This window comes from Apiospora marii (genome assembly GCF_038362585.1).
Source record: "Apiospora marii strain CBS 49790 chromosome Unknown utg000004l_segment0_segment1, whole genome shotgun sequence".
Lineage (NCBI taxonomy): Eukaryota > Fungi > Ascomycota > Sordariomycetes > Amphisphaeriales > Apiosporaceae > Apiospora > Apiospora marii.
Genome location: NW_027117376.1, coordinates 1,558,994 through 1,575,047, shown reverse-complemented (window position 1 = coordinate 1,575,047; position 16,054 = coordinate 1,558,994). Strand labels below are relative to the sequence as shown.

The following is a 16,054-nucleotide window of genomic DNA, read 5'->3' as shown; positions in this document are numbered from 1 at the left end:
AGAGCCGGCCGACGGGGAATTATTTGTAGCGCAGGGCCAATGGAAACTCAATGCAAGGCAAGGTTTAGTCGGATTTAGGCGGCTTCCGGGTTTAGCCTAGCGCCTAAACTGAGCTTTTGGGGGGTCGCGTCTCGGACTCATCGGTGCTATTGATTGTAGACGTCAGGTGCTGGCCCAACAGTAAAGTGAATCGTCGACCCCTCTAAATAAAGAATATAAGTTTAGCTCTCCCCATCTGCCCACACTTGCATCATAGGGAAGTAACATCAACTACTGGCATCGTATATGTTCGTCTGATGACCCGGCCTCGAAGACAATTGAACATTCACTTGTCCACCCGTATATCTACGACATCAGGGGATGAGTTGCGAATGATACGAAAATAGCCCTGTCTTATAGAGAGCTGCCTCTATCAAAACGCCGTGTCACCAAGTACATACTGTCATTGGTCTAAACCGTACCCCTCAACTCAAAAATGGCTTCTCTGCTCTCTTACGTCCCCATTGTCAATCGGTTCGTTGGCAACGGCGGCGCTGTCAAATCCATCGACCTCCCACCCGTCAAGGTCCATGAGCTCGAGTCGTCGCCAGAGAAGAGGACCCGGACGCTCAAGCACCTGCTCAAGGCGAACCATGTAAACCACTCCGTCCTATTCGGCCCCAATAACTTCCACAACCACACCCCCCACATTCTCGGCTCTGCCTACATACTAGGCGCCAATGAGAACCAGCAGCACACCATCTACGAGGAGGAGATCAAGCAGCTGGACCCCTGGAAGCCGTCGCCAGCTGAGGTCACGGAGCACGACTGGCGCGACTTCCTGGGCGACAAGAAGTACCAGCGGGCCTACCTGGATTTCTACGAAGACAACCTGGCCAACAAGGACAGCTATGAGTGGAAGAAGGTAGTGCATCGGTTCATGTTCGAGGGCGAGGAGCCGCTGGTGAACTCTCTAATCGGTGGTCGTAAGTTCTTGAAGCAAGCCTCATACAATTATCGCGTTCTTGTGTACCTTGGTCGGGGCTAATCTGAATTCACAGTCGGCCACCCCTTGATCCACTTGGGCTACGCCTTCGAGCTGGATAGCAGGCAAGTCGGCATGGAGGCGCTGGTCATGACCTCCGTCTCGTATGACTTCCTGCACAAGTACCTGGACGACCCGTCCTACACCAAACCCTCGGCCAGCAGCTCCACCTCCCCCCGCGAGCTGCTCGAGAAGATGCGGAACGACAAGCGGCTGGACGACCTGTTCGAGAAGCCGGGCGAGCACAACTTCGACGACCTGTTCTCCAAGCACGAGGACCTCTTCCTCGAGTACTGGAACGCCTGGACGTTCGAGGACCCCATCAAGCAGTTCGAGGAGTCCCAGGAGGCCGCCGTGGCCTTCCTCGTCGGCTCCGTGCCGCCGGGCGCGCACTCGTACAACTTCTTCATCTGCCACATCCTCACCACGAGCCACGCCGTGCGCATCCTGCTACCCGTCGTCCCCAAGAAGTTCCACATGAGCCTGGTGCGGCAGTGGTGGCTCCTGACCGTCGCCCTCTACATGGTCCTGAACCGGCCCAAGATCGACTTCGAGAACTATGTCCGTCCCGGCGACCTGAAGGGGAAGCAGTGGAACTACGTCGTGGACAAGGCTCTTAACGGGCCCTATTGTACGGATGCCCACGTGGTGAAAGGTAAGCTCCCTCTATTTGCCATTTTTTGCAGTTTGGATAGTTTTGTGATAAGACTAACAACCAATGATTTAGTCGTGAGAGCGATGAAGGAAGCAGCAGAGACGTGGGGAGACGTCCACGAAAGGTACTTGGCCGCAGCCGTGCGGTTCGTGGACGATTTCAGGGGATGGGAGTTTGAGTAAAGCGGAAGCGACGTTTGAACGGTGGCTTGGGTTCTTCTCATCGCTTCTTGCACGAAATTGAGGTACTTTGGGTTTGCTAACGAAGCCGGGCTTTCTCTACCCAGTTCAAAACTGTACGTTGGTCTAACGAGTACGTGATATCATTGTTATCGTTGTAAGTATACCTACTTAACGGGGAACGGCATCGACAAGGCAGAATGTAAATACACATCGGCACAAAAGCCTTCGGAGTGGAATGCCATCGGGGTTCAATCAAGAATTATTATCTTGCCCTCTCAGCCATCTAGCCTCCTCGTCTTGGTTGCATTTCTATAATCGTCGACTGCTGTGGAGTTCAAACCCCTTTTACAAGATACTTTAGCAAACTGTGTTATCACACGCATATCCTAATTAGCTACTCAGTCTCATCGTAAAATGCCCAGTACTAAGGCATTGAAGAATCATATTCTCACTAGACTGCGGTGCATATCTCGTCGTCTAAACCTTCTGAATATCTTATCGATTCCTTTTCTATGTGTGATTCTAACCAATCCGCAGTCACCCCCTTTTCCAGATATTCCAGGTCTAGCTAACAGTCTGTCCCGGGTAAATGCATCGACAAACTCCCAAAACTCCCCTTTTATGGGCATTCGAGTCCCCCGTATGATCAACCTAAATCTGGTCTTTTTGTCTTGTTTGCCACATCATCTTCTTCTTGATTTCTCTGCCCATGCACCTAGCCCAATCCCATTCCCAATTACAATCCATATCATCAGTCATCAATACCCGCACGCCATCGTTCTTCTCCGCGCCGCTTCTACATCGCGAGCCCAGTATCCCACCAATATTTCCCCCAATGCCACGTCGGCAACATCCAGGCGCCCCACCGCCACCAGTCGCCGCCGGGGCTGCCGAGCCCGAGCATGCGCGCGAACGAGAAGGGGATGGGCTCGAAGAGCCAGAGGCCGCAGCGGCCAAAGTCGTCGAGGAGGTACGAGTTGATGAGGTGGCCCCACGCGAACGTGAAGACGAAGTTGCCGACGCGCCGCAGCCAGCGCGGGGCGTACGCCTGGATCGGGGCCCGGAACACGCGGCGGGCCAGCGTGCGCTGGATCTGCGCCCCCACGCCCGCCAGCAGGAAGAAGATGGGCGGCTCCCACCACTTGGACTCGGCCACCGTCGAGTAGCTCCCCATGGCGTGGAGGAAGCCCGACAGGCCGAAGGCGACGAGGCTGCCGACGAAGGCGTGCATCGGCGAGCCCCTTTTCAGGTAGCCCTGGCGCACGAGCCAGTTGGTCGGGGCCGCGAAGCCGAAGCGGAATGTCTGGTGCCACCACTGGCCCCAGTACCCCTCGAGGCCCCGGTCCAGCACGGCGCTGAAGTAGCCGTAGGCGGTGGGGAGGTGCCAGGGGTGGGCGCGGAAGCCGAGAATGGGCGGGGCGAAACAGGCCAGCGCGAGCGCGCCGGAGCTGAAGGCCAGATCGATGGCACAGATGACGCCGGGGAAGCAGATGGCGGTGCGCCGGAGGTTGAGTAGATAGGGGGGCAACGCGGCGAGGTTGGCAGGTAACGGCTCGTTGTGCTCGGGTCCCAAGACAAAGTATGGATCTTGGGTCATCAGCGTGGCGCAGAAGTCGACAATAAGATAGCACGGTAAGATGCGCTTGAAGATGGTTTGGTAGATGAACTCGCTCCGCGTCGGGTAGCGTACGTATCCCTCAGGGGTGATGTTGGGAATGACGTCGAGGGGCTCCTGGGTTTTGCCATCGGCCCCTATTGGAGGGGGGTAGTAGGGTGGTATAACCCGGATCGCCCAATTCCAGCCTGTTTCGCGGTCAGAAAAGCCTATCTTGTAGTGTTGGCCATACAGCCTGGCGTTTGCTTACCAGTCATGCGCATCGTGGAGGCCATATCAAATGCCCAATCGAAACGAGTAGAGAAGGGTGCGTTCTCCGGATATTCCTGCCACTCGTAGAAGTACTCTTGTTTATGAGAGACCCCATTGGCCCCAGGGGTTTCGGCCTCCGACTCAAGAGAGGTTGTTGGTTGAAGCTTCTCCGGGTGTCTTTCCCTCAGCCCATTAGGCGCATGCCCATTCGTAGCATGTCCGTTGGACGACACGTCAACGGCATCTGCTGTCATCTCCTCCGCAGTTGTCTGTGATGCATAGCCGTTGGCATGACCGTTCCCGTTCAAATGCTTCGCCCCGTTTCCATTGGTCTCCGAAGCCGGCTTTGCGTGGCCGTTGCTACGAGACTGTAGCTGCAGCGGGCTGGCCTTGTTGCCCAGCGTCGACCCGTTCATCTCAGACGTTGTCCTCGCGTACCTCTCCACCCGTTTGGCGTCCCATTGAGGCCTTGTCCATACCAGTATATTGAAAAGATGGATGGTGCCCCAGGCAGCAATGAGTCCGGCACAGTAGCCCACGGCCGGGTTCCCGCTGGTGGAATGCGTGACCATTCGAAAATTGCAGACGAGGCATAGTGCCAGAACCAGCCAACGGGCATGGTAAAGCCATGGGCGTTGCTTATGGGGGATGGCCAGGTATAGCGGGGGAATGACCAGGGTGGACAGAAAGTGGAAGGTGATGAGAAAGGGGATCTTGTTCCCCGCGGCGATGTCCTGCTGGGCCTTGTCGCGATAGAGTTGGCGGTAGGTGTCTGCTAAGTCAGCACCACCGAGGAGGGGAGTCATTTTTGGAGATGGTTTTGTACCATGCAAGGCACGGCCAGGGGGGTATAGCTTGGTCCTCCAAATGTAGAAAGGTCTTAACCCAAAGTCGTCTGAGATGGTTGCAACTTTAATTCGTCTATAGATTCATGCTCCTGAAATAGCAACGATGCAATTGGCAAGGGGGGCGAGGTAAGATAAATAGGAAAAGAACGACAGAGGCAATTGGCAATGCTAGATTACTTGACTAAGGAATAAGAAAATACTGCCTGAGCACATGCAAGGTGTGTGTAAGTAAGGATATGGAGCAACACGCGACTCTCGAAAGACGAGAGAAAGAGAGCTGTATGCTGGGCAGACAAGCAACCTGAAATCGGCACTCTTTTCGCAATCGATGATGCTGTCGGCTTCGTACCCGGAGCAGCAGCAGGTATGGAGCACGAATCGTTTGGTCCTCTGCAGCTGTGATCCCGTGTCTGTTCCACTGCGGTAAATTCCCACTAGTACCGGCTCCCTTCCAGCCCATAATTTCGTTATGTCACCAACCCGCCCTGCCAACCCTTGCAGCCTTGTCGTGATCGACTGATCTCATGTAGATATGAGGTACTTACTTATATAGATTTTGTCTTAGATCTGGAGCGTAAGGCGCTTGTCTACTCCTTATTAGTTCAACCTCCTCAATGCGCATGAATGAAGCTAGGCTTTTTGGCTAGGCCAGCTGGACTTGTACGTATGCGTGCTACGCAGTTTTAGATATCATCCAAAGTCCAAGTCCAACAGGCGAAAAAGTGGCCCACCAGAGCCAAGGGTCCTGACGTCAAACCAACTGCCAACCTGCCAACCCCCATATCAGTGCCGGCTGCAACAAATCACGACAAGTTGTGCGAGTACTGCCCTTCACGTCACAGCATAACAAGTGCCACCTGCAGTAACAGTGATTAAGCACGCCACATACGAGGCCCAAGGAACCCTTAGCAGTGCCCTTAGGAGCCTCAAGTAAGTGCAGCACGACGCAACCATCGCCCATGCAGGTTTCCAGTGGGCTGGTGCCACTATCATGCGCGGCAACCAACGATCGACCAGCAATTGACCTCGGGTTGCAACCCTCCTCGGCGACGATGGCATACCTAGGCCCAGGCAGGCTCCGAGTCAGTTACCGCATGCGATCACCGTGGGCTTCGAATCACGAGCTTACCGCACCACCACCAGGCTGAGAGGCTCTTACAGAACGACCGCTCAACTGTTGGTCTCGGATGCCGGAGCCGTGCAGGATCCTACCCGGTTTCATTAAAGTCAATCTCGGAATCGGGGGCGTGCCGAATGTGTATAGGCATCCTTATCACTCGATGCACAACGGTCTGGTAATACCACCCAGTCGGTATAGCACTTCCTATAGTCACCCTTGCACATATCTACCCGACGGCATTACCATCACATTTTGTAGTTGCTCAAATATGACATTGTGCTCAAAAAATCACCCCACGCTTGCAAGACCCCCCACGGTGATTACTATATACATGTAGAGATACCGCGGCTTTTGTTTTTGTTACAAGACTTCCCATCACGCCATACGATTGTAGTAGAAGAACCCCTACGGATACCACAATCTCCCAACGGGATAGCCGAACCCGTCCAACCCAACGACGGGAAAGTGAGACCGCGTCAGTGGTAGCCGTAGTCAGTAGGTGGTAGTAGCAGTAAGGGCCGCGCGCACTACGCCACCAGCCACGCCACCGCGCACCGAATCGACCACGACGTCGCCCAGAGCACAAACAAGGCCGCCAGCGCCAGCCCGACGATGACGCGGTTGCGCAGCCGAAACGCCTCGGACGCCTCCATGCGCATCAGCTTCTTCTGCTTGGAGTGGTAGTAGAACGGCTCCTCCCCCTCACCTCCTCCTCCTCCTCTGCGCGGCCGCCAGAGCCACGACGACCAGGCCGTCGAGGACGGCGGGTGCGGGTGGGCGCGCGCGCGCCGGAGCCGGTACCGCAGGTCGACGAGCCAGAGCCCGAGGACGAAGGAGATGAGGTTTACGGGCGTCATGACGATCTGTGCAAATTAGCATACAGAGTCAACCCCCCAAAAAATCATACGATATGGATACACGGGTAACAGTGCTCCTCGATTACGAAAGCGAGGTTGCATGGGGGCGGACAAACACGGTCGTTTTACCAGACTTCCATTGAACTGGCCAAACCCAATCATCACCCGGGAATGGAGGGATGAAAGAAAAGTGGTGACTCACGCGGTACAGCTTCGACTGCTGTTGGGCCTCTTCGGCATTCTCATTTCCACCCTCCTTTTCGGTTTCCGGGCGAGCCGGAGAAGCCGTCGCCTTCTTCTTTGGTTCTGCCGGCTGCATGGTTTCTGGTCCCGAGACAACGGCGATTCATTTAGGGCGGCCCTCGTGACACAGTTTGGAGGTCTCGACTCTCGAGTAACATAAGATGGGGAGGGGTTCAGACACAAACGAAAAATGCAAAAGGATGAAAGTAAGTAAGCGGTTACTTCAGAAGGAAGATTGCTTGCCTGGTCAGATATTATCAGACACTATTCGGAATTTTCCTACAAGCCCCTGCGGATTCGGATCGATTCTCTGTACGTAGATCCCCCGGGGACCCGTCACATTGTTGATAGATGTGACGTCGACTCAGCCTAAATCGACGATTAGTCTCGCCCAACCGGTTGGGTCTATTTTTACAAACCCCCCGAAGCCCCGTCATGCCGGCAGATCTGGTACCTGAACAGCTGAACTTTTTCCACAAGTTTACCTTACCCGTAACGGCATGTTCCAGCTTCATGTTTGGATTCGACGGTTCAGCTAGCAAAGCCATGCCAGGGGTCATCTCACCTTAAAAGTGCTAATTGACCAGCGGGCAGATTTTAGCGAGCCGACCCCTCCCTAAATCCCAGCCTCAAAAGCTTACATCACACGAGGCGAATGTCGATGAGCACCATCATGACTACACGTATACCTTGGTGGCTTGGACACCTCCTCATTCCTCCACGCGTGCATGTAACTGTAGGCGAAATGTCCTGTTTAACAGGTTGACAGGCTGCCTACCTGCGGGAATGTGTTACGATATGGCGTACATCATACTTTTTAACGGGTTTGCATATATTACTCTAGATTATGCTATATGGCGGTGGAACTTCCACTGCGCGTCTAGTCGCTTCGCGTGTTCGCGATCTGGAGGACCAGAATGTCATGCGCACCGACCTTGATCAGCTCATCCATGACGGTGGCAATCTTCTTCTTCTCGACCATGACGGAAACGGCCACCCATCCCTCCTCATCCAAGGTGGTGATTGTAGGGGCGCGCTTTCCAGGTGCAATCTGAGAGGCCGAGGCCAGTGATGATCGTTCGATGTTGTACTGGCACAGGACGAACTTCTGGGCGGTGATGACACCGCGGATACGGGATGCGATCAAGTCGACCATTTCCGTGCTGCGCGGCGACCGCGACTTGATCAGGATGGCGCTCGAGTCGACAACGGTATCGATAGGCATCAGGCCGGCAGCCTTCATGGTCTCACCCGACTCTGTAGCCCGAATGGTCAGTATGTTTTGTCCAGTGTTGTCGGAGAATGGTCATTGCCATGCGATTACTTACCGACAAGGTCGACAATACCGTCGGCGACACCAAGAGCACAGGCTGCTTCGACACTACCACTCAGCTCAATGATGTTGGTTCGCAGCTTGCCGTTCGGGGTGTCCTGAGGGTTGAAGCCGGCCTCGAGCTCCAGGTTGGCAAAGTACTTTTCCGAAAGCTTCACAAAGCTGGTACCGATGTTCTTTCCGATCAAGTCCTTGGGTGTTTGGTAAGGACCCTTCACGGGCACCTGCACCTGAAGCTTGCAAGCGCCGAAGCCAAGCTCCATGACGGTCTCGCAGCCGGAAGTCGCGGTCTTGGCACTCTCCTCCTCGGGCGTGATCTCACCGGAGAACCTCCTTTGGCGGTAGACGGCGTGTACACCAGCATCGTGTTCTTGGACCTGGTCGAAGCCAGTGATACCGAGATCGACCTGGCCCTCTCCGACGAATGTGGGAATATCGGCCGCGGGAAGGAAGATCAGGGCGATGGGAAGGTTCTTGACGAGAGCAATGTCGAGGCGGTTTTCTCTCCTGAATTGGATGTCGGCACCCTCGAGAAGGTTGAGCGCGGCGCCATTCAGCCGTCCCTCTGGAGCGGGTGTCAGTAAACAAAGACTGTCACGGCCGGCAAGTTCGGATAGACTACTCACTTTTGGGCACGGCGAATAGTAGGCGGCCTTCCAAGCTGTTTCCGAGGGAGATTAGTTCGGCCATGATTCCAGATCGATGTTGAGTTGGGTATAAGGAACGGCTTGTGGTATTGGGCGGTCAAAGGGTATATACTAACTGGTTGACCAAGTCCATCTTGCTGGTGGTTCTCTACTGGATCCCAAAGAAACTACTGCAAGAGGCGGAGGGGGATGCGGGCTTTGAAACGCTGGCCCTTATGCTCCGAAAAAATATGGCGACTTGGTGGTGATATACCTGGCTCAGGCCGGCAGTGGAGGTGGGGGTCAGAAATCGGATCGTCGTCGCAAACACACAGTAGGATGCAGGAGATGTGCAGCTGTAAAGGGTCAGCTTCCCTCTTTATTTAGAAGCGAGAGCAATGCTATACTCGGAGATCTTTTGCGACGCGATTGGGTATTGATTGGCAGCAATCGGGTTGACTCTTCGCGATGACTGTTTGGAGGGGTCACAAATTTTGTTCTAGCGACGATGGTGCAGTCTCTAGAGTGACTTAGGACCCCACGTTCCTACTTCGGAGCCAACCATTGCTGAATTCGCCCAGCTGTGTGTGTAAGGCGCGGCGGGGCAGGCACAGCGCACACCTGAGCAAAGCATACTTCCTAGGTCCCGCAAAAGAGGTTATGGGACCCGGGCCGTTAACTTCAATGCTCCATTAGCCTGTCCAATGCAATCTGAGGTATTTCGACAGGGAAGTAGATCGCCAATGGGAATCGAATCCCCATCCCATGCGCCTTCCTCTTTAGAATCAGAACCGCGAGATCGCTGTTGCGAGTCAAAATGCCATTTCCCCTTTCGATCAAACCGATGCTGGTGCGACCTTATTCCAAGAGCCCGGCTGCGCGGCAAGCCACAGCCAAGGCGCATAAGATCAGCTTTAGGGGCGCAAATACCTACCTACCTACAGCCATTGGTCCAGGTGGTATTGGTTTGTCTGAAATGCGATTGCGTGTACTCGGATCTCGTTACTCAAGACTTTCCCAAACGCATGGAGCTGAACTCGAGCGAGAATGTATCTCAGATCCGGCCCCTTAAATTAGAATACAGGATGGCAGGAAACAGATGTCATATTCAGGTAGGAAATGTATTAGCTGGTGGATGGTGTAAACGCACTACGTTATTTATCTACAAGTACGGAGGTTTCCTGTCAATGGACAATTACTACCTATCAGACTCCAGCGGTCATTTTCGACGTCATGATCGCCCGCCGAGCTAATCTGGGGTAGACATCTACGACGCTCTAGAAGGGCAAGAGGTACCTCGCCTAGACGGACCTTAAGGTTAGCAGATCTGGACTTTGGACGTTAGGAGCTCTCACTATGCGACACGATGAGATGTAACGAGAACCGTCAGCACAGAAGATGTCCTCCTGCCACCTATCAGCTATCCTCATCTCAGCTCACCACCTATTTAGAGTGAGCCTTTCTCGATGTCTCACTGACGCGAACTGTACCACCCATCTCCCACTCTGTGCAACCCCAGACCCCGGCTCCCCAAGACATCCCAAGAGGTGACGGTGGATCTCGCAATTACGTACCAATCCCTGTATTCAATGTCAGCAGCCAACCCATCTCACCATAACTTGCCGCATTCCGGGCCCTATTATGGCCTCGACATTGCCAGATGGCCTGAAAATCCCCCCCGTCGGCCCCAGACGCTCACCATCCGAGCGAAACCCCTTCTTCCCACCGATCGAAGCACGACGACGCAATCGACTCCGATAGCGAGGCCTGGGAGCCATTCGACGACCCCTACGCAGCAGGCCCCACCAACGCGCGAGCCGCCTCTCCGAACATAGGGGAACAACGAGAGGCCAGAGACGGCGGCGAAGACGACGGTTGGGTGCGCAACGCCAACAATCCCGCAGAGATGTCAAAATGGTCGGGGCAGCCCTCAATTAAGGGCAGCTCGGACACGGTGCGCATGCTGCTATTGAACTTCAGCACCCTCGGCATCGTGTAAGTCGGCTGGTCCCTTTTGGGGCTCTTGTCACGACTTAACGTAGACTGACCGCACCTACCATCGTCTGCAGGTTTACTTGGGGAGTAGAAATGACCTATGGAAATCCCTACCTATTATCTCTCGGTTTGTCCAAGTCGCACACCTCATTGGTCTGGATCGCCGGCCCGTTGTCCGGGCTCGTCGTGCAGCCTATTGTCGGCGCGATTGCGGACGAGTCGAAGTCGAAATGGGGCCGCCGGCGCCCCTTTATCGCGGTCGGTTCTATCATCGTGGCTCTCGGGCTGCTGGTGCTGGGATTTACCAAGGAAATCATCACGGCATTCTTCGGCGAAGGTGAAGGAGCGAAAAATATAACTATATTTGTCGCAGTCCTCTCGATCTACATTGTAGATTTCTCGATCAATGCTGGTGCGTCTCGATTATGAACATGGCCGTCAAGACAGGAGCTAATTCTTTGCAGTCATGTCCGCAGCACGAAGCCTGGTCGTCGACACGCTACCCATATCCAAGCAGCAAGATGGTGCTGCATGGGGTGGGCTAAACCCCACCTCTAGACTAATAACGGTACTGACTTGCGTCCAGGAGGCAGAATGTCTTCCATTGGCCACCTGATCGGCTACGTTGCTGGCGCCGTCGATCTGGAAAAAATCACTGGCAGCTTCCTCGGTGCTACGCAATTCAAGAAATTGACCGTCATCGCTGCCGTGGGCATTCTGGGTGCATCGGCTGTCACATGCTGGGCCGTTACGGAGCGAGTCTTGGTGGATGTGAGGCACGATCCGAACCAGCGCGGAGGGAAGTTCAAAGTGGTTTACCAGATCTGGTCGACAATCCTCAATCTCCCTCCACGAATAAGAGCAATCTGCATGGTCCAGCTATGGGCTTGGATTGGCTGGTTCCCTTTCCTGTTCTACGGCACTACGTGGGTGGGCGAGACCTACTACCGCTACGATGTCCCGGCAGATGCCAAAAGTGATGATGCGCTCGGTGACATAGGACGGATCGGGAGCACTGCTTTGGTCATCTACTCGTGCATTACAGCGGTTGGGTCCTGGGTGTTGCCACTGGTCATCCGAAGCCCCGAGGACGACCAGTTCACTCATAGACCCCCACAGAGCATCGCTTCGTACCTCGAGAAGCTCAACAAGTATAAACCGAGTCTATTGACGGCTTGGATGTTCGGCAATGGCTTATTCGCATTCGCTCTCTACTTGGCTCCCTTCGCCACCAGCTTCCGATTTGCGACGGTCATCATGTGCATCTGCGGTTTGCCTTGGACAATCACCATGTGGGCGCCCCCCACATTCCTTGGCGTCGAGGTCAACAAACTCAGCGGCGGGGCCGAGTCGAACGCCTCGTACCAGCGAGTCCCCAACGGCGCCGTGGAGATGACGACCCTGGATCACCCCGGCAGCCCGACGACGGACCGGCATCTCGAGAACGGCGGCACCCACGGCCCGGACGGCGGGGATAAGGCCAACGGCTCCGGCGAGCTCTCGGGCATCTATTTCGGCATCCTCAACATCTATACGACGATCCCCCAGTTCATCGGGACCTTCATCAGCACCATCGTCTTCGCCATCCTCGAGCCCGGCAAGAGCCCCGAGCTCGCGCACGACGCGCACCCGGAGGAGCAGCACCCCACGGACGGGCCCAACGCGATTGCGGTCTGTATGTTCATTGGGGCGGTCAGCGCGACCATGTCGGTCTATGCGACTCGGAAATTGAAGTACTTGTAGAATAGAATATTGGAGCCTTCCAGACAGCAAAAAGAAAAGGAGGGGACGGTTACAATATACATCGTGAGTGGATATCTCCAGCCGTGTTTCTAGAGTCGGTAATCGTCCGGTTTGTTTCCTTACTGTACCATGATTACGAATCAAGAGGGTCCGGCTTATGTTGATTTGGGGACTGATTCACTGGAAAACGGAATAGGGGCCACTGGTCTTTTCTTTCGGCGTGGCGTTAGGTGGGATTGATTTGAACCTGAGCAAGATACCTGCTGTGGTCTTGTCTTGTATTGAATAGATTTGTATGGGTTTAAATGCGTATCTATTACACTGTTCTACGGTTTTGGCTGGCGAACTCTACTCCTTTTATCGTATGCATCGTCACAAGAGCTCTTCGATGGGTTGAGCGTTACCCCTGAAGAGCGAGACGTATATCACACACGACGCGGTATACTTGTGTAAGGTAGAGCACCATGTAATGCCGTTCCTTTTTCTTTTTATCTTATCCCTTAAGTGCGTGGCAGGAACTGGCTGTTTATGGTGTGCACTCGTCTCTTTCAGCACCTGTGAGTGCTGGCCTGAAACGAGACCGGTGGTCATCGCCCTGCCTAGCGCAATGGTCGCATCATGAGATGCTCTCGGTGGCGACGATAGCCTGTCCTCTTCGGCTTACCGAGCGGCATCACATGATGCCGCCACGCTGTTTGGACTATAGTACTAGCGGCACCTCGTCACAGTTCATGTGTAGATGCAAGCCCACACTGGTCAGCACATTTAGGGCACGGTGAAGATCCAGGTAGGAATCACCTAGGTGAATGATAAGTAAGTACTTATAGAATCGCATGGATCATCTGATGAATCGGGTGCGGCGTGGGGGTTCGAGAAGAAGGGGAGAACAAACGGCTGTCACTTGACACCACCCCGGGTTGATGCAGTCAGCATGTACAGGTAGGAATACTCCAGGAGTCCCTTGCAGCATCCCCCGTAGATCAGCTCGAGAGAACACATGGACAGAAGACCCTTGTACTTGGCGACACCTGGTTGAAGATAAGGAGCCTTGATAGAGACGGGGACTTCAAGGCTGGCTTGCGGATCGAATCACAAAGCCTAGGATGAGCTGGGAGGGAAGCGGACAGAGCCGCAAGCTGTTGCTACTATACCCGTTGGATCTCGAAGTTGACGTCTTGCGTGACAGCCCGCCGTCCACTTATACAAGTAGAGAGGATGTTACCCCTGTGTATGCGATGCAGGTGGCAGGAGCAGCAGATAATCGCTGACAATAACACATGCGGGTTATCGACGAGGATGCGACATCACGTCGATCAAACCCCGAGCAGGGTGCCAGTCAGCTAGCCAGTCGGCAGAGTTCTCGCACAAGCGACGGGTCAGGTTGCCAATGAGGGAGATGCCATTATCACGAACCAAACAGCCGCAAGCGACCAAAGAAACCATGGACGCCTGAGGCTTACAGGCCTCTCCCGCCGCGCGATTGGAGGCGGACAAGCCTCCTCCGCACCTGCATGGATGGGGGCCGCCAGTCTCGGTGTCCAAAAGGGGGCATCGGCCATCCCACCCCATGTCAGCCCCAAACCTACTGCCACGCGGGTATCTGGTAAGAATCGAGGCACGCGCCGAGAGGGCAAAACTTAAATACCCTCTTCCCCAGCCCAAGCAAGAGAACTGGACGGGCGACCGCGGTTGTATGTAGTACCTACACATATGAATGTCCATCACCGACACGTTTTACCTAGCTTTCGCCATCGCGCCACAGATACTGCGACATGAGGTATCGAGCACGACGACGAGCTGCACAATCACAAAGGCGGACGCGGCTACCTCATCATCCCGCATCGAGCCAGGGCGGAGCTGATGGAAATTTCGTAAGAGGCATGGTAATAACAGTCGGATGGACCCCCACGCAGAAGCTGAAGGGGCCTGTTGACGGGCCAGAACCTGACTGCGGATCACGGCGCAATGCATTTGACTGCTTTGGGGGGGTCATAATCCAGGGATTAATTTTTTCCCACGACCCTTTCCGTCGTGCCGCTCAGAGTTTGCAAGTCGCCGCATCTCATCTCATGACATGGCCATGGATTTAGATCGACAGCAGGCCCTCCAGGAAGCGAGATCCCCAAGCGCCAAAGGCCATATTCGACCAGGTCCGAAGCGTGCGGCGCCCGTAGAGTCGGAGTCTCCGACTATCTGTCCCCTTCTTTCACCTCTCCTTCCCCCGCTCCGAGAAGCCCACCGCTACTAAGCTTCTGTCGGGATGCGACAGTATTGGCATCGGTCTTTCCTTTTGCTGCTCTCGTTATATGCAGGTGGGTAAATCGACAAGAACAGCATAGCAGATCGCATGAGAAGCGCAGGAGACCGAAGGAGAATGCGTGAGGTTCCATCAAGATGCAGGCAATCTCGCTCGGTTCCAGAGGTGGGAACCCGCACGCAAGGGCCTCATATGCGTCCGGATCCTGATTGGGCACCTGCTGATGGATTCGAATCAGGATGGATGATGGCGGTTCAACGGCCTGACTCTTTTTGCTCAGGCTAGCCGATCGCGAATACTGTAGAATATCCATTTTCCAATTCAGTATGTACGTTGTCTCCTCGGAAACCTTGCCCTGCTACGCCCAAACCAGACATCCCAGTCTTGGTAGATTTGGTTGACAAGTTGACAGGTAGGTATTAGTAAGGCTAGCAGGCTAGCCTATCTTGTCTATAGATAGCACCGAACGCTCACATTAGGCCGGCTGAATAACGACTCGCTCAAACTTTAAAAACTCTTTCTTTTACTTTCTCCAGACCGGTCCGGCACCGGTGGGAAAATAGTCGGGTCGAACGATTATGATCTTGTGCTATTTCTCTTTCTCTCACGCACAGGTCAAACTTATGTAGATGTTGCAAGAAATCTCGAGCACTTACTTGCTGTAAAGGGCCTCGGGGCAGGGGATTGGCCTAGAATTCCCGAGAGCTCTAACCAACTGGGGCATTTCGCGATTGATTGAGATCCAAGTCCAAGCTTTCTCTGCCAAACGGCCGGAGATAGCTCCATATATCGTGCTGTATGGCGAACAGGGGCCGCGGCCAAATCGTATTCATTTTCGGACCACATCCCATCTCCCTGGGTGGGCTCCAGCCGGGGGGACCCCCCAGTGCCCCCACCGGCTGTACTGTCGGATTCGTCCTCAAATCGTCTCGAGCATAGCACCGCCGCCAGCCGCGCCTAATGAGGATTTCCAGGGGGTTGGTTTTCGTTTCTGGTTTGCATGCTGTTCTTGAGCAAGAAAAAATATGCTGGTTAGGGAGCCCCTGGTTGAGCAGATAACAAGCATGATGGAAGTTCCCGTCGAGACGGCGTTTGCAGGGCGCGGATAATTCCATGACAAAGACCATTATCAGTAGGACCCTGAAGATCGACCTGCCCGTCGCCGACTTTACATCCATAGATGTGCGCTGGGCTTCTACTATGTTCATGATGTGTCTAGGGTATGCTGGAACAGAGAACCCGCGGTGACTTGGATGACCCTCGGTTCTATTGACCACATCAAGTATACGAGCACACGGCTATAC

The 16,054-nt window shown here is 54.5% G+C and overlaps 5 protein-coding genes across 5 annotated transcripts; 2 read left to right on the top strand and 3 right to left on the bottom strand.

Moving 5' to 3' along the window:
* Positions 1–475: 475 nt before the first annotated feature.
* PG985_007439 (uncharacterized protein) lies at positions 476–1,861 on the top strand (the record flags this gene model as incomplete). The annotated part of the gene is made up of 3 exons (XM_066827207.1): positions 476–965; positions 1,041–1,679; positions 1,752–1,861. 3 exons carry the CDS (start codon positions 476–478, stop codon positions 1,859–1,861), a joined length of 1,239 nt encoding a protein of 412 aa, XP_066684882.1.
* A 796-nt stretch (positions 1,862–2,657) lies between these two features.
* On the bottom strand, positions 2,658–4,534 carry PG985_007438 (uncharacterized protein; the record flags this gene model as incomplete). The annotated part of the gene is made up of 2 exons (XM_066827206.1): positions 2,658–3,664; positions 3,727–4,534. The coding sequence occupies 2 exons, from the start codon at positions 4,532–4,534 to the stop codon at positions 2,658–2,660; spliced, it is 1,815 nt and encodes a 604-aa protein (XP_066684881.1).
* A 1,689-nt stretch (positions 4,535–6,223) lies between these two features.
* PG985_007437 (uncharacterized protein) lies at positions 6,224–6,872 on the bottom strand (the record flags this gene model as incomplete). The annotated part of the gene is made up of 2 exons (XM_066827205.1): positions 6,224–6,559; positions 6,756–6,872. 2 exons carry the CDS (start codon positions 6,870–6,872, stop codon positions 6,224–6,226), a joined length of 453 nt encoding a protein of 150 aa, XP_066684880.1.
* Positions 6,873–7,676: 804 nt separating this feature from the next.
* On the bottom strand, positions 7,677–8,819 carry PG985_007436 (ATP phosphoribosyltransferase; the record flags this gene model as incomplete). Its single annotated transcript, XM_066827204.1, has 3 exons — positions 7,677–8,053; positions 8,125–8,694; positions 8,756–8,819. The coding sequence occupies 3 exons, from the start codon at positions 8,817–8,819 to the stop codon at positions 7,677–7,679; spliced, it is 1,011 nt and encodes a 336-aa protein (XP_066684879.1).
* A 753-nt stretch (positions 8,820–9,572) lies between these two features.
* On the top strand, positions 9,573–12,493 carry PG985_007435 (uncharacterized protein; the record flags this gene model as incomplete). The annotated part of the gene is made up of 6 exons (XM_066827203.1): positions 9,573–9,720; positions 9,840–9,867; positions 10,463–10,750; positions 10,825–11,162; positions 11,215–11,286; positions 11,337–12,493. 6 exons carry the CDS (start codon positions 9,573–9,575, stop codon positions 12,491–12,493), a joined length of 2,031 nt encoding a protein of 676 aa, XP_066684878.1.
* Between the last annotated feature and the right edge of the window lie 3,561 nt (positions 12,494–16,054).